The 21,826-nt window shown below is 45.3% G+C and overlaps 1 protein-coding gene across 1 annotated transcript; it reads left to right on the forward strand.

The window, feature by feature from the left end:
- The first annotated feature begins 151 nt into the window (after nt 1-151).
- Nucleotides 152-17,094, forward strand: LOC112214914 (motile sperm domain-containing protein 1). The gene is made up of 4 exons (XM_042297833.1): nt 152-492; nt 14,854-15,047; nt 15,351-15,503; nt 15,573-17,094. Exons 1-4 carry the CDS (start codon nt 242-244, stop codon nt 15,599-15,601), a joined length of 627 nt encoding a protein of 208 aa, XP_042153767.1. The 5' UTR covers nt 152-241; the 3' UTR covers nt 15,602-17,094.
- The last annotated feature ends 4,732 nt before the right edge of the window (nt 17,095-21,826 follow it).

Below are 21,826 nucleotides of genomic sequence, written 5' to 3' on the forward strand. Positions count from 1 at the left end.
AACGAAGTCCACATCCATCTGCAGGAATCACAAAGAGATGAGGAATAACGTTATCTGAAATAAAGCCCTGTTTTTAAACCTCTCAGACGAGTAACCTTATCTAAAATGAATACCAGATGAAATTACTGTAATTTTCAATAACCGAAAGCGATCTCTCCCCCTGGCCGACAGATGTCGCTGTTGTAACGTCACAGCCACTCCGTTTATGAGCCAATCAGATCATGACTAAGGACCCGTCGTCATGAAGCAGCAGCCAATGAAAGGGCAGGAGAGCGGGTCCAGGGGCGGGGCTGAGGTTGGGGTGGTAAAGCAGAAGGCTGAGAGAGATGACCCTGCCTTCCCATCTCCTCCCCCGTCTCCTCCCAGCCCTCTTCCTATCTTCCTGTTTCCATCTGAACTGGTGTTCTACTCTGATCAGAGGAGTTCCCACAGGAGAGTCCTGACTCTCTACAACCCTTACACCACCATCAGATTCAAGAGTAAGAACCATACCTACCTCTGACCTCCAACCCCTGACCTGTTGTGAACATCTCTGTATTCTATGGTAGAGGCAGAGAGCAGCCTGAGAGCCAAGTCCTGCGTCGACCTTTAACCCCTGACCTCTAAGCTCTGACCTCTCTCTATAGTGTTGTGTACAGCCCCATCTCTGTATTCAGTGGTGGAGGCAGAGGGTGTGGGAGAATTATATACATGATTTGATAACAAAAGAGAAAATGTACATTTATGGGTTCATTCCTGTTCTGGTAAAGTGCATTTTCTATTGAATAGGGCAGAAAGCCGAGAAAGACCATGGGAGTATGGAACAGCCGGGAACACTAAAGGAATGCAGACACATAGACGCCTAGAAATGACTGGACATACAAAGGTCAGAGTGATATATCAAGGAGGGAGTCAGCCAAATGACCCCAGATGAATTACAGATATCAGTTACATCGCAGGGGAGACACAAGTCTGTTTAATCTTATACAAACATATGAAGAGAAGGCGACCAGAACAGCTAGTCACAGGAAAGGGGGATGTATATTATCTTTAGGTCAAAAGAAGGGTCTTGTAATCATTTTTAATCTGACTGAAAGCAGATGTGGGCGTTACTGGGCTGAACAAGCAGGAAGCACGGATTGGGATGGAACCTAATTTGCATATGGGAGGGACTTATATGGTAGGTGTATAACTCAGAGCGAGGGCTCTGAAAAAAGTGTGTGTGTTTCGCGGACCGCTCCGGGTTATGATACTGTTGTATTAAAAGTCTACATTGATTTTCATAAAGTTCTTGGATGTGTCATTTTTGAACCGATTTGCCACTACAGACTTGGCGAGCGTTGCCAGGAGTGATGAGAGACCGGGGCGTTCCTGGCTGACGGCGGGGTCTTTTGAGCGATCTGGCAAACACGGGTGGCCACCTAACTATAGCAAGGTAAGCAAAGAACTTGCTGTAGTTATGTTTGCATAGATTGTTTCGGAGATCCTGTCCCAGTGGGGGGAACGTCAAGTAGGTCTCTCTCTCAAATTTCCTAAAAACTATAGAAACGAAAGAACTTTTTGAAATTCAATGAATTTGCATGCATGTGTGTAAGCTTGGGAATTGTATAATGAATGTGCATGTTTAGTGAGTAAGTAGGCGGGGGCTGTGAACTTCGCTGGTGTCGGGTGTGTTATTCGGCATGTTGGGCGCAAGCTGCAGTTACCTGCTTATAAAGTCTGAATAAGATAATTATAGAAATCCTACGATACCGCTTCAAAATATTTACCAGAGGGTCTGAATGGGTAGGTCACTTTATTGATAAGTAATCCTGCGATACCGCCTCGAAATATTTAGCTGAAGGACTGTATGGGTAGGCTACTTTACTGATAAGTAGATAGGGAAATATTCATGGCTACCGCTTCAAGGAAAAGGTCTGTACGGATGAGTATTTAGTAAATAAATACACATGGCTACCGCTTTAAAATGAAGGACTGTACGGGTGAATATTTAAAACACAGAAAGAACGCTGGCCTGATTGTGCGACGTTCAACTGAAAAAGGAAATCCTGCGAATACAAAACGCTCCGTCTAGCTAAACGGGGGTTTATAAATCAGTAGGTCGCGCCACGATATTGCTCTAACGTAGAATAAAGATCAATACGGGGTGGATGAATAGGATATGAAGACAAGCTGATCCGATTAGACAGTAGTCTCGTCATGTCGTAAAAATCCTATAGGATAATACCAGTTTATGTAGAGGAAGTGTATTAAGCTAGGGGATAAACTATAGGTCGTTTTTAGGTAAAAACGAAGAGTATGCGTGAAAAATCCTATAGGATAGTACCAGTTTATGTAGAGGAAGAGAATTAAGTTAGGTAAGAAACTATAGGTCGTTTTTAGGTAAAAACGAAGGGTGTATGTGAAACGAATGTGAATAAAGAAATTGAATGAATGACAATTCTTTGTGATGAATGAGCAGATTAGAAAGAAGAGGAAGAACAGGCTGTGTGTCTGTGACCAACTGGGAATGCGCAGGCCTCTCTAACAGTTAACAGTGTAATTTGAGAAAGAGAGCGCAGTTAACACTCACTGGGAAGAGGAACGAAATCGATAAATATTGGGCAAGATAAGTTATACATAAGGATAAAACATTGACTGGATAATGAGTTGTAAAAAATACAATAGGTGTCAAAAAGAGGTATTAAACAAGGCATGGGTAGTATATAACGGATGCGAAGTAGAAAGAAATAGACTAAAATATACTGGTTCAAATAAATCTAGGCGGTCTAGAATAAAGTGAGAAGTCTAGAATACATATTAAAAATATCACGAGCCCCGTAAACAAGATAGAAAGCTGCAATTTAAAAATAGCCTCAGGAATTAAACAGTAAAATAGGCTGAGAGAAAATAGCAAGCGGATAAATAAAGAGATAAGAGAGTGCATTACATTATGAATAAGCTGAATTAGAAGGAAAATGATATGAAATAGGATTTAATACACTGAACAAAGTTAAAGTAATAGTATAAGCAAAGATAAAAACACAGTGATATTTGAGGTGCTGTACTAGAATAAGACATTAAGGCTTCTGTAGAATTCAGTAAAACAGTTGTAGACATTATAGAATAGGTTTTACTAGGGGTATTAAGTGATGTGAATAAACTATTATTTGAGAAAGTAGGGTAGATCTGCCTTGGGAGACAGTAAATAAAGTGTATAATGCGATGGGAGTGTTTAGGGGAAATAAATACGTGACATGGAAACAACGGACTGTTTCTCCCTGGAATATAGAGATAGCGAAATGTAATAAAGCCATAGGGACGCTGAAAGACGCGAACGTTAATTCTGCCAATTCAATTTGAATATGAAGGAGCAAACCAGATAATGTAGGGTAACATTGCCCGGTAAACAGGAATGAATTGGAACAATCACATGAAACCATAACAAAAAGTTTAACTTACCAGCGTTTTAATGTTAATTAACATTCTATCATCAGAAATGCATTACGAGGGGGAAGCGTAAGAAGTTGTAAGATCAGGGCTAACTAGTGTGGGGAAAATTAGTGTAAGATGACACTGGAATGCGGTAGCACCCTTTTCAAAAGAACAGTGGCTGATCGTTTACAAATAGCCCCACTTGGAGTCGTTTTGCATTAAAATGGCGGTTTCAATGGTGATAAAATGCGTGGAGGAAGTTGTTTTTTGCGTCAAAATACGGAAAATAAACGTATATGAGAAATCACAAACGTGGTAAGATTAGTTAAGAAGAAGAGCAAATTGTAGTGTATGGGTGTTTTCAATTTCTAAGGGTAGGACCATACAGATGGCCGAGCAGGGAGGAATTGTGCGTTCTGTGCATGGCTGGAGCTTTTACTGCATGCTTGTGAAAAGTGAGGGGATTTTTATTGTTGGCTTGCTGATTTGGAAGGTGGCATGGTGGATGTTAACGACATGTACATTTCTTTTCCAGAAGAAAAGGGGTTACATTTTCAATGGTTTTTTCAATTCAGTTTTAGACTGGGTATGCAGAAGGATGGAAGTGCTTTTGAAAGTGTGGTTAAAATGTTTCTAAAGAAAAGAGAGTGAGAACATTTTAATGGTGTTAAATGCCCTGAACCTAATAATTTCCTGTGAAGACTGATCAACTTCACTAGAAATTGTTGGAACAGGTGGGATTGAATTATAAAATGATTGAGCAACACCAGTCTCTATTCAAAGTGTACCATCACTTTGAAATTCTATTATTTCCTTGGGAAAAAGATGAAGAGAGGTAATCTTGAATTGACTAGTTATTCAAATAGGTTTATTTATATTGAACATGGGTTCATAGTTGAGATTATCAGTTCCCTGGGGTTATGGTCTTTGGGTAAATACAAAATGTGCTTTGTTCATTCTACATATAAAATGGAAATATATGTAAACAAGGGATAACAGTTACTCCAAATAGGTTATTGGAGTGGGAGTTTCTGCAAGGGTTATGTTGATAACTACATAATCTGTAGCTCATCTGAGAGATTGCCAGTAGAATAAGGGAGTTATCATGGAATGTGATTATCACCACAACAAGTGTGTGTGTGTCACGCCCTGGTCAAAGTATTTTGTGTTTATTTTTATGTATTTGGTCAGGCCAGGGTGTGGCATGGGGTTTTGTAATTGTGGTGTGTTTGTCTTGGGGTTTTGGTGGTGGTATTGGGATTGTAGCTTAATGGGTTGTCTAGCAAGGTCTATGGCTGTCTGGAGTGGTTCTCAATCAGAGGCAGGTGCTTATCGTTGTCTCTGATTGGGAACCATATTTAGGCAGCCATATTCTTTGAGTTTGTCGTGGGTGATTGTCCTTAGTGTCCTATGTGTACTCGTTGTTAGTTTGCACCAGATAGGCTGTTTCGGTTTCGTATATTGTTTTTTGTAAGTTCGTGTTTCTTTGGTATATTAAACATGGATCGCAATCGACACGCTGCAGTTTGGTCCGACTCTCTTTCATCACCACTAGAAAACCGTTACAGAATCACCCACCACCAACGGACCAAGCGGCGTGTCAACAGGCAGGAGCAGCCGAAAAAGGAGATGCTCACCAAGGATTTCTGGTCATGGGAGGAGATCTTCGACGGGAGAGGACCCTGGGCTAAACCAGGGGAGTGTAGCCGCCCAAAGGAGCAACAGGAGAAGAGGCAACAGAGGCAGCAGCAGCAGGAGCAGCAGCAGCTACAGTGGGAGAGGTTGCACCACCTGGAGTTATGGACATGGGAGGAGGAATTGGACGGTAAAGGACCCTGGAATGAGCCTGGAGATTATTGTCGCCCCAAAGCCGAGCTGGAGGCAGCAAAAGCAGAGAGGCGGCATTATGAGGAGCTAGCACGGCAGAGCGGATGGAAGCCCGAGAATCAGCCCCAAAAATTTCTTGGGGGGCTTACAGGGAGTATGGCTATGCCAGGTAGGAGACCTGCGCAAACTCCTGTGCTTACCGGGGGGCTGGAGAGACCGGGCAGGCACCGTGTTATGCTGTGGAGCGCACGGTGTCTCCAGTGCGGGTGCACAGCCCGGTTCGGTATATTCCAGCTCCGCGTATCGGCCGGGCTAGATTGAGCGTCGAGCCAAATGCCATGAAGCCGGCTCTACGCATCTGGTCCCCAGTGCGTCTCCTTGGGCCGGCTTACATGGTACCAGCCTTGCGCTCGGTGTCTCCGGTTCGCCTGCATAGCCCAGTGCAGGCTATTCCACCTCGCCGCACTGGCAGGGCAACCGGGAGCATTCAACCAGGTAAGGTTGGGCAGGCTCGGTGCTCAAGAGCCCCAGTGCGCCTGCACGGTCCGGTCTATCCAGTACCACCTCCACACCCCAGCCCTCCGGTAGCAGCTCCCCGCACCAGGCTTCCTGTGCGTGTCCTCGATCCAGTACCACCAGTTCCAGCACCACGCACCAGGCCTTCAGTGTGCCTCGCCTGTTCAGCGCAGCCAGCGCTTTTCTCCTCTCCTGCGCTGCTGGAGTCTCCCGCCTGTTTAGCGCAGCCAGAGCCTTCCTCCTCTACAGCGCTGCCGGAGCCTCCCGCCTGTTTAGCGCAGCCAGAGCCTTTCTCCTCTCCTGCGCTGCCGGAGTCTCCCGCCTGTTTAGCGCAGCCAGAGCCTTCCTCCGACACAGCGCTGCAGGAGTCTCCCGCCTGTTCAGCGCAGCCAGAGCTGCCAGTCTGCATGAAGCAGCCAGAGCTGTCAGTCTGCATGGAGCAGTCAGAGCTGTCAGTCTGCATGGAGCAGCCAGAGCTGTCAGTCTGCATGAAGCAGCCAGTCTACATGGAGCAGCCAGAGCTGTCAGTCTACATGAAGCAGCCCGAGCTGCCAGTCTGCATGAAGCAGCCAGTCTACATGGAGCAGCCAGAGCTGTCAGTCCGCATGGAGCAGCCAGAGCTGTCAGTCCGCATGGAGCAGCCAGAGCTGTCAGTCTGCATGGAGCAGCCAGAGCTGTCAGTCCGCATGGAGCAGCCAGAGCTGTCAGTCTACATGAAGCAGCCCGAGCTGCCAGTCTGCATGAAGCAGCCAGTCTACATAGAGCAGCCAGAGCTGCCAGTCTGCATGAAGCAGCCAGAGCTGTCAGTCTGCATGGAGCAGTCAGAGCTGTCAGTCTGCATGGAGGAGCCAGAGCTGTCAGTCTACAGGAAGCAGCCCGAGCTGCCAGTCTGCATGAAGCAGTCAGTCTACATGGAGCAGCCAGAGCTGTCAGTCCGCATGGAGCAGCCAGAGCTGTCAGTCTACATGAAGCAGCCCGAGCTGCCAGTCTGCATGAAGCAGCCAGTCTACATGGAGCAGCCAGAGCTGTCAGTCTGCATGAAGCAGCCAGAGCTGTCAGTCTGCATGGAGCAGCCAGTCTGCATGGAGCAGCCAGTCTGCACGGAGCTGTCAGTCTGCACGGAGCTGTCAGTCTGCACGGAGCTGTCAGTCTGTAAGGAGCTGCCAGTCTGCAAGGAGCTGCCAGTCAGCACGGAGCCGCCAGAGCGGTCAGTCTGTAAGAAGCCGCCAGAGCTGTCAGCCTATATGGAGCAGCTAGTGCCGCCAGTCTGCCCAGCGCCGCCAGTGCCCCCAGTCTGCCCAGCATCGCCATCAGTCTGCCCAGCATCGCCAGTCTGCCCAGCATCGCCAGTCTGCCCAGCATCGCCAGTCTGCCCAGCATCGCCAGTCTGCCCAGCACCGCCAGTCTGCCCAGCGTCGTCCAGTCTGCCCAGCGTCGTCAGTCTGCCCAGCACCGCCAGTCTGCCCAGCACCGCCAGTCTGCCCAGCGTCGCCAGTCTGCCCGGCGCCGCCAGTCTGCCCGGCGCCGCCAGTCTGCCCGGCGCCGCCCGGTCTGCCCAGCATCGCCAGTCTGCCAGACTCTTCCAGATCTGCCAGTCAGCCAGACTCTTCCAGATCTGCCAGTCAGCCAGACTCTTCCAGATCTGCCAGTCAACCAGACTCTTCCAGATCTGCCAGTCAACCAGACTCTTCCAGATCTGCCAGTCAACCAGACTCTTCCAGATCTGCCAGTCAACCAGACTCTTCCAGATCTGCCAGTCAGCCAGGATCTGCCAGTCAGCCAGGATCTGCTGAAACCACCAGCCAGCCAGGAGCTGGTAGAGATATCTACCTGCCTGAGCTTCCTCTCACTCCTGAGCTTCCTCTCACTCCTGAGCTTCCTCTCACTCCTGAGCTTCCTCTCACTCCTGAGCTTCCTCTCACTCCTGAGCTTCCTCTCACTCCTGAGCTTTCTCTCACTCCTGAGCTTTCTCTCACTCCTGAGCTTTCTCTCACTCCCGAGCTTCCCCTCAGTCCCGAGCGGCCTCGGTCCCGAGCTGTCCTTCAGTCCCGATCTGTTCCTCAGTCCAGTGGGGTTTCTGGGTGAGGACTACTAGGCCATGGTCGGCGGCGAGGGTGGACTATCCAGGGACGAAGGGAGAGGGGACTAAGACATTAAAGGAGTGGGGTCCACGCCCCGCGCCGGAGCCGCCACCATGGACAGACGCCCACCCGGACCCTCCCTATTGTTTTGAGGTGCGTTCGGGAGTCCGCACCTTAGGGGGGTTCTGTCACGCCCTGGTCAAAGTATTTTGTGTTTATTTTTATGTATTTGGTCAGGCCAGGGTGTGGCATGGGGTTTTGTAATTGTGGTGTGTTTGTCTTGGGGTTTTGGTGGTGGTATTGGGATTGTAGCTTAATGGGTTGTCTAGCAAGGTCTATGGCTGTCTGGAGTGGTTCTCAATCAGAGGCAGGTGCTTATCGTTGTCTCTGATTGGGAACCATATTTAGGCAGCCATATTCTTTGAGTTTGTCGTGGGTGATTGTCCTTAGTGTCCTATGTGTACTCGTTGTTAGTTTGCACCAGATAGGCTGTTTCGGTTTCGTATATTGTTTTTTGTAAGTTCGTGTTTCTTTGGTATATTAAACATGGATCGCAATCGACACGCTGCAGTTTGGTCCGACTCTCTTTCATCACCACTAGAAAACCGTTACAGTGTGGAACTCTAACCCACCCTACTGGCTGAATAGTGTGGGACCACTGTGTCTGATGACCTGTGAACTGTCTCTGGAATGCTATGTACTGGGAGAAGAAAGACTAAAGGAGATAATGACCTTATAGTACCAGGCCACTCATGACAGAAAAACAGAGGAAAAAGGTGCATGATAAAATAGATGTTACTGGTACTAAAAGTTTTTAGTATAATGTTAATTATTAAAGGGATGATGAACTAAATTGAGTAGGTAAAATTTGAGTTAAAGTAAACAATAAGGACTGTTATCCTGAATATTTGATTGGACAATTTATAAACAACATTTAGTTATGTTTTGAATATGGGAAAACTCTGAAACTAATCCTGAGATAGGTTGGTTGACAGAACTTGCAGAATATTAGATTAAGGGTTTTTGTTTCTTTTATTTTACAATATCATTGTAATTGGAGTGATACATTGGAATGACATAAGTAATTGAATAAAACGTATAGTCTGTTGTGTGATAACACCCAAGGATGAAGAAGACATTACAAATAGTGGTAATTTATTGCAAATATGCAGTTATTATAATTTACTTTACTATTTTTCTTGTTTGGTCAATTTCTTTTTGTTTTGAGGAAAATAAGTGTCTGAGGGGAGACTGATAAATTGACTAAAAATGATTTGAGAATGTTTAGGTATGTATCAAACTATGAAAGGAATTTAGGAGTAGTGACTTGTGTGTTATGGGTTAGAAACTGTAACTACATTGGGGATTCATATGAAGGTTATGATAACAAGGGGGGGGTGTTATTTCTAGAAACAATGTATATTAATAGACAAGATAATTCACAGAAAAGGAAGGACAGTTGGTCTTGTAGAAATATAGGGACAATTCTAAGGGTAGATAGAACATTACACACACCTAGATTATGGTAAAAGTAATAAGTAGTGGCATTTTGAAGAAGCTTAGGACTTAGTTTTGTTAGGATTGGATATTCTTTCAACTGGAAGACACTTGACTGATTATGAATATTTTTGTGGCAAGAGGCCAGGTATTTGAGACAGAATGTTTACATAACAGAATGTTTACATGGGGCTGTCATTTAAGAAAGTCTGTTGTCAGGAAATAACCCATGTGTTAGTATGAATATCCCCAGGAAAAGAGCACATAAGACGCCAGATGGAAGGGCATGGGCTGAATTCTGGAGACTGAGTGTACGTCAAGATACACCAGGCTGGGGATATACTTCTTACAGCACCTGCAGTAGTAAAGATCGTCATGTCTCTCTTTGATGGGTGCATAAGTTTCACAAGAAGTAAGGCCCAGCTGAATAATGGGTGAGCTTGAAAACACCATGACAGAGGACGTGAAACAAAACAAAAAAGAGAGAGAGAGAGAGAGACTAGATTCTACTGTAGACATACTGGGTTGAGTTTGGGGGTTATTTGGTTTATTTGATAATGTATCATGTGAATAAGGATAGATATTAGGGTAGTTGGACCTAAACCACATGTTGAAGGCTCGATGTGGAAGCCCATTCAGTGTTGAATTACTTCAAGAAGAAATAATGTTGATTAAGGTTATGCACATGCTTATCAGTTGATATAGAGCAAATAGGGAACTAAGTTTAAAAAAAATGACATGATTTGGGAACACCTCTCAGAACCTGTGGCCGAAAGGGGAAGACTGGATAAAAGCATGAGGAAGCTAATTAGGGCCTCCATTTTTGTAGAGTCCAGCAGAAACACATCCTGAAAGCATAGAGTCGGGTGAAGAGAGAGTGGGAATTGTCATGGTCTTAGATTTCAGTATTTATGAATACAGTCATGCATAACACATAACATTGTCAATACTGTTATGTTGTGTCTTTTGTTTTACAAGTCTTTTGTTTAGGAAACCAGATGGAGAAGGGTTCGCCAGCTTCAGCTGGAATGTCAGTTTGTGTGATGAGTGATGGAAGTAAGAGAATGTATGGTGTAATCGTAGAACAGAGGCCATAAGTCTTTAAGTATGAATGCCCCACAGAAAGAAGGCAGAAACCTGAACCAGGACGAGAGGTTCCACATCTGATGATCCAAGGAGACCAGAAGGACCTCTCCCAGTGATACCAGGAGATCCAGTCTACGGTCGAGTGTTCCGAAGGAAGTGGGATCAGCCGAGGAGAGAAGGACCCTACGAGGTGGCAACGGCCACAATCACGGCCGTCCAAGTGAAAGGAAGCAAGACGTGGTATCATCTAAACCACTGCACCCGAGTCCCGACGGAGAGAAGGACACAACCATACAGAGATGAGGACACAGAGGATGCTGATTCACCAGAGGGGACCCCAGAGGGAGCAGGAGCAGAGGAATCGATCAAAGCCCCGGGAGGACTCAAGAAAATGGCAGACCAGATACAACGAGTGCATCAGCTAACACACTCAGAAGAAGCACCAGGGGAAAAGAGCCTGAAAAGAAAAGAGCCTGAAAAGAAAAGAGACAAACGACCAAAGTTTCCTCCAGTATGGCCAGAAAGCCCAGAAGTGGGAGGGGTAACATGTCTGCCACTCCTGATGATATACCTGTTGGGGCAGGCCTCTTTGACAGAAGCACTCTACAGAGGGGCTCCGAGGTATTGCCTAAAGAATGGGAACATCTCTTCCCTGAAATGGACACCTTCCAAATGGAAGCCCAGTCCGGCCTGAGGAGGGAGCTTCAGGGGAGGAAAGAAGGAGAGACCCCACTAACGAGAAGGAAAAGTCGAGTGAGCTGAAGAAAATGGCAATTTCCCCAAAAATAGATTTTTCAGCTCTTACCTGATCTCCATAATGAACCATTGGAATTAGGACCACGAAAGAACAGTGACAATGACAGAGTAAGAGCGACTGAGGACAATACGAAGATGATGCACGCACTCACCATCAAGATAAAGGATAAAAGCATGAAGAGAAGAGAGGAGCCTGTCGAACGAGGTAAAAAGACAGGACCTGTTGATAGGTTTAAGTTTCATGTTCCGCCACAACTTCCAACAGAACCAGGGGAACAGAGGACAGTTTCTGTATGGAAGAAGAAACCTGTACCGGAGGAGCCACTCTGTGGATGGACGCGTCATATAACAAAGGGAGAAGCTGTTTGGGACCTCAAAGGATGTGACCTGACACTAACCAAACGTGTGGAAGGCTGGGAGTTTATCATGAACAAGATGACACCAGCAGAAGGTGAAGAATTTGAAATTGAAATAACAAGAACAGGACTGAGTGAAGGAAACAGTTACGAATATGTTAAATTGGGTCCTATGCAAGCACCTGAACAAAAACTGCTGGTGACAACCAAAGTAATGACAACAATGGTGGCGGCTGCTGAAACGACCAACTACCACTGAGATGACACCAACTGCTCTTACCAAGCAGACCACGGCAATCACAAAGACACCTGACACATCAGAGCCAAAAGGATTCTTTAATGAGATTTGGAATTCTTTTTCAAACTCAAATGATCTATCTCATGACAAGAACATTGCCAAGATGACAGATATAGATGTATCAGACTCAGAATCGTTCAAAGACACCACACAGGAAGAAGGGTGAAAAACGAATGTACCTGAACCTGCATCGTTTGAAGAAATGTGTTAAATGTAAAATGTTCAATATTCAGAGAAAATACTACATTCCTTTGTGTGACATAGAATGTAGGATTGCCCATGGGAGCACTAGAGGCAGGACTGTGTTGAACAACATTGGGTTGGGTGACAAGGATTGTGCTGTCTATAACATTTGAACTGAATTAAATGGACCTTTGTTAGATGGAAACACTGTGATTAAAGGAATATATGAATGTTTTAACAGCCATAACACCGAAGGTATTGATGTAGGAAACACCACTGTAGAATGTGATACTATTTGGGTACTAGAGACTGCAGGGGTTCGTAGAAATAAAGATAAAGGGTTGGTGAGGAATAGAAAAGGGTTGTGTGGTAAAATAACTCAGGTTGCGCCATCTCTTATTATGCTAAACAATCAAGACAGAGGTCTTGAGGATAGTTCTGGATGTGTGGAAATAACAAACTGTTGAATGTACTGCCAGATGGATCCTTTGCAATCGCTATGGCTAAACTTAAAGGGTTACGAGTAGAGGTTAAGGCAAATGCTGGGGTTGACTCTCATGTTTGGGATTGGTTAGACTTAGCATTGGGGAAATGGGGAGCCATGTTTGCTAGGATGACCTTTATGCTGGGAGGGGGGATATTGGCTCTGGGTATTGTATTTTGTTGTGTTTTACCCTGGGTGAAATCACTTGTGATCCAGACAACGGTTAAACAGATGTTTGTAAGTAGAGCTGACACTCCGGTGATAGTTGATTCTGTGCCGGGTAGGCCAGGCCACTATACTGATGGGAATGGACAGTTATGCAATGTGGTTGGTGGACCCCCTGACTGCCCTTTTGGTAATCCAAACTGCCTGTATGGAGTGGTCTCTGGAGGTGGTTACACTTGCCAGGGTTTTCATGAGGATGGTTTACATGTAGATGCTGACATTCCAAAGTCAACTGATACGTATCCACAAAAAGGGTATTTTCCATAGTAAATACAGGGGTACTATGTATTTCTATTTTTGCTTTTGGTCTTGTGTTTTTGTATGTTTTGTTGAATGTTTTTATAGGTATATCGATGAATATATCTGGGTTTTCTTTTAATTAAAAGTTAGTTTTGCCAAAAACATGAAGGTAACAGTGGGATATCCCGGTTATAAGTGTCTATGGACCATGTCCTTAATCTTTTAACAGAGGTTGGTATCATGTTTGTTGGAGAGGTGTTTGAGAGGGAGGATCATGTTGAAAGCCTAAATGTAGAATGATGTTGTGTCAATTTGACTTTGTACCTACATACTCATGCTTCAACAGAATGTTATGTATTTATTTTATTGTTTGCTTCTAACTAGATCTTTTACTCTTATGAAATACTAGAGATGTTTGGTCTAAGTTAATTAGGAAGCTTGATTTTTGTTAATCAACTGTTGATATTATGTTCCGGATATGTCCTTTTAAGTTTTTTGGTGCTTATTAAAGCACCAGAGGGAGGTTATGTGGGAGAATTATATACATGATTTGATAACAAAAGAGAAAATGTACATTTATGGGTTCATTCCTGTTCTGGTAAAGTGCATTTTCTATTGAATAGGGCAGAAAGCCGAGAAAGACCATGGGAGTATGGAACAGCCGGGAACACTAAAGGAATGCAGACACATAGACGCCTAGAAATGACTGGACATACAAAGGTCAGAGTGATATATCAAGGAGGGAGTCAGCCAAATGACCCCAGATGAATTACAGATATCAGTTACATCGCAGGGGAGACACAAGTCTGTTTAATCTTATACAAACATATGAAGAGAAGGCGACCAGAACAGCTAGTCACAGGAAAGGGGGATGTATATTATCTTTAGGTCAAAAGAAGGGTCTTGTAATCATTTTTAATCTGACTGAAAGCAGATGTGGGCGTTACTGGGCTGAACAAGCAGGAAGCACGGATTGGGATGGAACTTAATTTGCATATGGGAGGGACTTATATGGTAGGTGTATAACTCAGAGCGAGGGCTCTGAAAAAAGTGTGTGTTTCGCGGACCGCTCCGGCTTATGATACTGTTGTATTAAAAGTCTACATTGATTTTCATAAAGTTCTTGGATGTGTCATTTTTGAACCGATTTGCCACTACAAGGGCAGTGTCAGAGCCAAGTCCTGTGTTGACCTGTGAGTATCATTAAGCATAATCCAAATACAACACACTGTATGTAGTGTTTATGACGGCTCTATAAAGCCTTTATAAGTTGTTATTGGCTTTATTTGGAATAGCAGAGAGTTGAAATGACGCCCTATTCCCTGGCCTTTGTAGTGCAGTACTGTTAACCAGGGCCATTATAGTGCAGTACTGTTGACCAGGGCCTTTATAGTGCAGTACTGTTGACCAGGGCCTTTGTAGTGCAGTACTGTTGACCAGGGCCTTTATAGGGCAGTACTGTTGACCAGGGCCTTTATAGGGCAGTACTGTTGACCAGGGCCTTTATAGGGCAGTACTGTTGACCAGGGCCTTTATAGTGCAGTACTGTTGACCAGGGCCTTTATAGTGCAGTACTGTTGACCAGGGCCTTTATAGGGCAGTACTGTTGACCAGGGCCTTTATAGGGCAGTACTGTTGACCAGGGCCTTTATAGGGCAGTACTGTTGACCAGGGCCTTTATAGGGCAGTACTGTTGACCAGGGCCTTTATAGGGCAGTACTGTTGACCAGGGCCTTTATAGTGCAGTACTGTTGACCAGGGCCTTTATAGTGCAGTACTGTTGACCAGGGCCTTTATAGGGCAGTACTGTTGACCCCCTGAATGTAGGGCTCTAAAAGGAAATATGGTGCCATTTTGGACACAACCTGAGACTTCCTGTCATCTGACCTGACTTCCTCTTTCTCCCCACAGAGTGGTGCGTCACCAAGATGTGTCCCCCCGCCACTGGGGAAGGAGAGATCGGTTCCGCCTGGAGGTGTCGGGGGGAGGGCAGGGGGCGAAACGGGAGGAGAGGCCACTGCCCAGAATCGACCCACTAGCCCCCCGAGACTCCTCCCTCCCTCTCTCACTCACTCCTCTACCTTACTTCACATTGCCCCAGAAAGGTGAGTCACTTAGTTAGCCCTCCATACAGGGGGAGAGAGGACACCCCCCAGCATAGACCCACTGACTCCCCCCTCCCTCCCTCACCCTGTCTCTCAACCTCTACCTACATACTCCTCAGTTAGATCTACAGGCACCCTGACGAGATTTCTCCTTCCTGAGGAAATGGTCACATCTCAGTCAACATGTATCATCTCTCTCCCCTTATAGAAACAGTTACATCTCAGTCAACATGTATCATCTCTCTCCCCTTATAGAAACAGTTACATCTCAGTCAACATGTATCATCTCTCTCTCCCCTCTAGTTCGGAGACTGTCCCAGTTTGCAGTGTCGGTGGTGATGGGTGTGGTGTGTGTTGCTTTCTTAATGCTCCCCCTCCACTCTGAGCCCAACAACTTGGTTCCTAGCTATGCCCATGTGACTGTCACACAGAAATTGGTGTGCGCCTACACACTGGGTAAGACATCTGTGCGTGTGTGTGTGCGCGCGTGTGCGTGTGTGTAACTCTTATTTATTTGTCTCTAAGGTCTGCTCACCATGGTGTTTCTACGGTAACCAGAAGAGGAGATGATGTTTCCATGGAGATTCAGACCAAGATCCCCCCCCCCTGTTCATTCCCCAGACCAATCTGATGTGTTCTAGGGGCCAACAGTGCTGATATGTCCAACAGGGCTGATATGGTCTAGGGACCAACAGGGCTGATATGTCCAACAGGGCTGATATGGTCTAGGGACCAACAGGGCTGATATGTTCTAGGGACCAACAGGGCTGATATGTTCTAGGGACCAACAGGGCTGATATGTTCTAGGGACCAACAGGGCTGATATGTCCAACAGGGCTGATATGTTCTAGGGACCAACAGGGCTGATATGTTCTAGGGGCCAACAGGGCTGATATGTTCTAGGGACCAACAGGGCTGATATGTTCTAGGGACCAACAGGGCTGATATGTTCTAGGGACCAACAGGGCTGATATGTTCTAGGGGCCAACAGGGCTGATATGTTCTAGGGACCAACAGGGCTGATATGTTCTAGGGACCAACAGGGCTGATATGTTCTAGGGACCAACAGGGCTGATATGTTCTAGGGGCCAACAAGGCTGATATGTTCTAGGGGTCAACAGGGCTAATATGTTCTAGGGGTCAACAGGGCTGATATGTTCTAGGGGTCAACAGGGCTAATATGTTCTAGGGGTCAACAGGGCTGAAATGTGAAACTGCATGTAAAGCATACATTTAAACAAGTGGTAAACAAACATATGTGTACACTAACATACATGTAAACAAACCAACATGTACTGTAAACAAACATACGTGTACACTGACATACACACATGTAAACAAACCAACATGTACTGTAAACAAACATACATGTACACTGACATACATATATGTAAACAAACCAACATGTACTGTAAACAAACATATGTGTACACTAACATACATGTAAACAAACCAACATGTACTGTAAACAAGCATACATGTACACTAACATACATGTAAACAAACCAACCTGTACTGTAAACAAACATAAGTGTACACTAACATACATGTAAACAAACCAACATGTACTGTAAACAAACATACATGTACACTGACATACATACATGTAAACAAACCAACATGTACTGTAAACAAACATACATGTACACTAACATACATGTAAACAAACCAACATGTACTGTAAACAAACATACATGTACACTAACATACATGTAAACAAACCAACATGTACTGTAAACAAACATACATGTACACTAACATACATGTAAACAAACCAACATGTACTGTAAACAAACATACATGTACACTGACATACATACATGTAAACAAACCAACATGTACGGTAAACAAACATACGTGTACACTGACATACATACATGTAAAAAAAAAACATGTACTGTAAACAAACATACATGTACACTGACATACATACATGTAAACAAACCAACATGTACGGTAAACAAACATACGTGTACACTGACATACATACATGTAAAAAAAAAACATGTACTGTAAACAAACATACATGTACACTGACATACATACATGTAAACAAACCAACATGTAACTAACAACTAACTTTCTACTATTAAACTCGGACAAAACAGAGATTCTTGTTCTAGGTCCCAAGAAACAAAGAGATCTTCTGTTGAATCTGACAATTAATCTTAATGGTTGTACAGTCGTCTCAAATAAAACTGTGAAGGACCTCGGCGTTACTCTGGACCCTGATCTCTCTTTTGAAGAACATATCAAGACCATTTCAAGGACATATTTTTTCCATCTACGTGTCCCCTGACGTATAATCCCTCTACACTGACCAGTTAACCTGTGTCCCCTGATGTATAATCCCACTACACTGACCAGTTAACCTGTGTCCCCTGACGTATAATCCCACAGATTGACCAGTTAACCTGTGTGCCCTGACGTATAATCCCACTACACTGACCAGTTAACCTGTATCCCCTCATCTATAAACCCACAGACTGACCAGTCAACCTGTGTCGCCTGATGTATAATCCCACTACACTGACCAGTTAACCTGTGTCCCCTGACGTATAATCCCACTACACTGACCAGTTTATCTGTATCCCCTCATCTATAATCCCACAGACTGACCAGTTAACCTGTATCCCCTCATCTATAAACCCACAGACTGACCAGTTAACCTGTGTCCCCTGACGTATAATCCCACAGACTGACCAGTTAACCTGTGTCCCCTGACGTATAATCCCACTACACTGACCGGTTAACCTGTGTCCCCTGACGTATAATCCGACAGACTGACCAGTTAACCTGTGTCCCCTGACGAATAATCCCACTACACTGACCAGTTAACCTGTGTCCGCTCATCTATAATCCCACAGACTGACCAGTTAACCTGTGTCCCCTGACGTATAATCCCACAGACTGACCAGTTAACCTGTGTCCCCTGACGTATAATCCCACTACACTGACCAGTTAACCTGTATCCCCTCATCTATAAACCCACAGACTGACCAGTTAACCTGTGTCCCCTCATCTATAATCCCACTACACTGACCAGTTATCTGTATCCCCTCATCTATAATCCCACTACACTGACCAGTTAACCTGTGTCCCCTGACGTATAATCCCACAGACTGACCAGTTAACCTGTGTCCCCTGACGTATAATCCCACTACACTGACCAGTTAACCTGTATCCCCTCATCTATAATCCCACAGACTGACCAGTTAACCTGTGTCCCCTGACGTATAATCCCACTACACTGACCAGTTAACCTGTATCCCCTCATCTATAAACCCACAGACTGACCAGTTAACCTGTGTCCCCTGACGTATAATCCCACAGGCTGACCAGTTAACCTGTGTCCCCTGACGAATAATCCCACTACACTGACCAGTTAACCTGTGTCCCCTCATCTATAATCCCACTACACTGACCAGTTATCTGTATCCCTCATCTATAATCCCACTACACTGACCAGTTAACCTGTGTCCCCTGACGTATAATCCCACTACACTGACCAGTTAACCTGTGTCCGCTCATCTATAAGCCCACAGACTGACCAGTTAACCTGTGTCCCCTGATGTATAATCCCACTACACTGACCAGTTTATCTGTATCCCCTCATCTATAATCCCACTACACTGACCAGTTAACCTGTGTCCCCTGACGTATAATCCCACTACACTGACCAGTTAACCTGTGTCCCCTGACGTATAATCCCACTACACTGACCAGTTAACCTGTGTCCCCTGACGTATAATCCCACTACACTGACCAGTTAACCTGTATCCCCTCATCTATATACCCACAGACTGACCAGTCAACCTGTGTCGCCTGATGTATAAACCCACTACATTGACCAGTTATCTGTATCCCCTCATCTATAATCCCACTACACTGACCAGTTAACCTGTGTTCCCTGACGTATAATCCCACTACACTGACCAGTTAACCTGTGTCCACTCATCTATAATCCCACTTGACTGACCAGTTAACCTGTGTCCCCTGACGTATAATCCCACAGACTGACCAGTTAACCTGTGTCCCCTGACGTATAATCCCACTTGACTGACCAGTTAACCTGTGTCCCCTGACGTATAATCCCACAGACTGACCAGTTAACCTGTGTCCCCTGACGAATAATCCCACTACACTGACCAGTTAACCTGTATCCCCTCATTTATAAACCCACAGATTGACCAGTCAACCTGTGTCCCCTCATCTATAATCCCACTACACTGACCAGTTTATCTGTATCCCTCATCTATAATCCCACTACACTGAACAGTTAACCTGTGTCCCCTGACATATAATCCCACTACACTGACCAGTTAACCTGTGTCCCCTGACGTATAATCCCACTACAATGACCAGTTAACCTGTGTCCCCTCATCTATAAACCCACAGACTGACCAGTTAACCTGTGTCCCCTGATGTATAATCCCACTACACTGACCAGTTTATCTGTATCCCCTCATCTATAATCCCACTACACTGACCAGTTAACCTGTGTCCCCTGACGTATAATCCCACTACACTGACCAGTTAACCTGTGTCCCCTGACGAATAATCCCACTACACTAACCAGTTAACCTGTATCCCCTCATCTATAAACCCACAGACTGACCAGTCAACCTGTGTCCCCTCATCTATAATCCCACTACACTGACCAGTTTATCTGTATCCCCTCATCTATAATCCCAGTAGACTGAACAGTTAACCTGTGTCCCCTGACGTATAATCCCACTACACTGACCAGTTAACCTGTGTCCCCTGACGTATAATCCCACTACACTGACCAGTTAACCTGTGTCCCCTCATCTATAAACCCACAGACTGACCAGTTAACCTGTGTCCCCTGATGTATAATCCCACTACACTGACCAGTTTATCTGTATCCCCTCATCTATAATCCCACTACACTGACCAGTTAACCTGTGTCCCCTGACGTATAATCCCCTACACTGACCAGTTAACCTGTGTCCCCTGACGTATAATCCCACTACACTGACCAGTTTATCTGTATCCCTCATCTATAATCCCACTACACTGACCAGTTAACCTGTGTCCCCTGAAGTATAATCCCACTACACTGACCAGTCAACCTGTGTCCCCTGACGTATAATCCCACGGACTGACCAGTTAACCTGTGTCCTCTGACGTATAATCCCACTACACTGACCAGTTAACCTGTGTCCCCTGATGTATAATCCCACTACACTGACCAGTTAACCTGTGTCCCCTGACGTATAATCCCACAGATTGACCAGTTAACCTGTGTGCCCTGACGTATAATCCCACTACACTGACCAGTTAACCTGTGTCCCCTGACGTATAATCCCACTACACTGACCAGTTAACCTGTATCCCCTCATCTATATACCCACAGACTGACCAGTCAACCTGTGTCGCCTGATGTATAAACCCACTACATTGACCAGTTATCTGTATCCCCTCATCTATAATCCCACTACACTGACCAGTTAACCTGTGTTCCCTGACGTATAATCCCACTACACTGACCAGTTAACCTGTGTCCCCTGACGTATAATCCCACTACACTGACCAGTTAACCTGTATCCCCTCATCTATAAACCCACAGACTGACCAGTTAACCTGTGTCCCCTCATCTATAATCCCACTACACTGACCAGTTATCTGTATCCCCTCATCTATAATCCCACTACACTGACCAGTTAACCTGTGTCCCCTGACGTATAATCCCACAGACTGACCAGTTAACCTGTGTCCCCTGACGTATAATCCCACTACACTGACCAGTTAACCTGTATCCCCTCATCTATAATCCCACAGACTGACCAGTTAACCTGTGTCCCCTGACGTATAATCCCACTACACTGACCAGTTAACCTGTATCCCCTCATCTATAAACCCACAGACTGACCAGTTAACCTGTGTCCCCTGACGTATAATCCCACAGGCTGACCAGTTAACCTGTGTCCCCTGACGAATAATCCCACTACACTGACCAGTTAACCTGTGTCCCCTCATCTATAATCCCACTACACTGACCAGTTATCTGTATCCCCTCATCTATAATCCCACTACACTGACCAGTTAACCTGTGTCCCCTGACGTATAATCCCACTACACTGACCAGTTAACCTGTGTCCGCTCATCTATAAGCCCACAGACTGACCAGTTAACCTGTGTCCCCTGATGTATAATCCCACTACACTGACCAGTTTATCTGTATCCCCTCATCTATAATCCCACTACACTGACCAGTTAACCTGTGTCCCCTGACGTATAATCCCACTACACTGACCAGTTAACCTGTGTCCCCTGACGTATAATCCCACTACACTGACCAGTTAACCTGTGTCCCCTGATGTATAATCCCACTACACTGACCAGTTAACCTGTATCCCCTCATCTATATACCCACAGACTGACCAGTCAACCTGTGTCGCCTGACGTTTAATCCCACTACACTGACCAGTTTATCTGTATCCCCTCATCTATAATCCCACAGACTGACCAGTTAACCTGTGTCCCCTGACGTATAATCCCACAGACTGACCAGTTAACCTGTGTCCCCTGACGTATAATCCCACTACACTGACCAGTTAACCTGTATCCCCTCATCTATAAACCCACAGACTGACCAGTCAACCTGTGTCCCCTGACGTATAATCCCACTTGACTGACCAGTTAACCTGTGTCCCCTGACGTATAATCCCACAGACTGACCAGTTAACCTGTGTCCCCTGACGAATAATCCCACTACACTGACCAGTTAACCTGTATCCCCTCATTTATAAACC

This window comes from Oncorhynchus tshawytscha, linkage group LG15 (assembly GCF_018296145.1).
Source record: "Oncorhynchus tshawytscha isolate Ot180627B linkage group LG15, Otsh_v2.0, whole genome shotgun sequence".
NCBI classification, from domain to species: domain Eukaryota; kingdom Metazoa; phylum Chordata; class Actinopteri; order Salmoniformes; family Salmonidae; genus Oncorhynchus; species Oncorhynchus tshawytscha.

Coding starts and splice junctions, on each gene's coding strand:
- LOC112214914 (XM_042297833.1), top strand. CDS start 242: ATGAAGCAGCAGCCAATGAAAGGGCAGGAGAGCGGGTCCAGGGGCGGG. Junction 15,048..15,350: donor CTTCACATTGCCCCAGAAAG/GTGAGTCACTTA, acceptor TCTCCCCTCTAG/TTCGGAGACTGTCCCAGTTT. Junction 15,504..15,572: donor GGTGTGCGCCTACACACTGG/GTAAGACATCTG, acceptor TTTGTCTCTAAG/GTCTGCTCACCATGGTGTTT.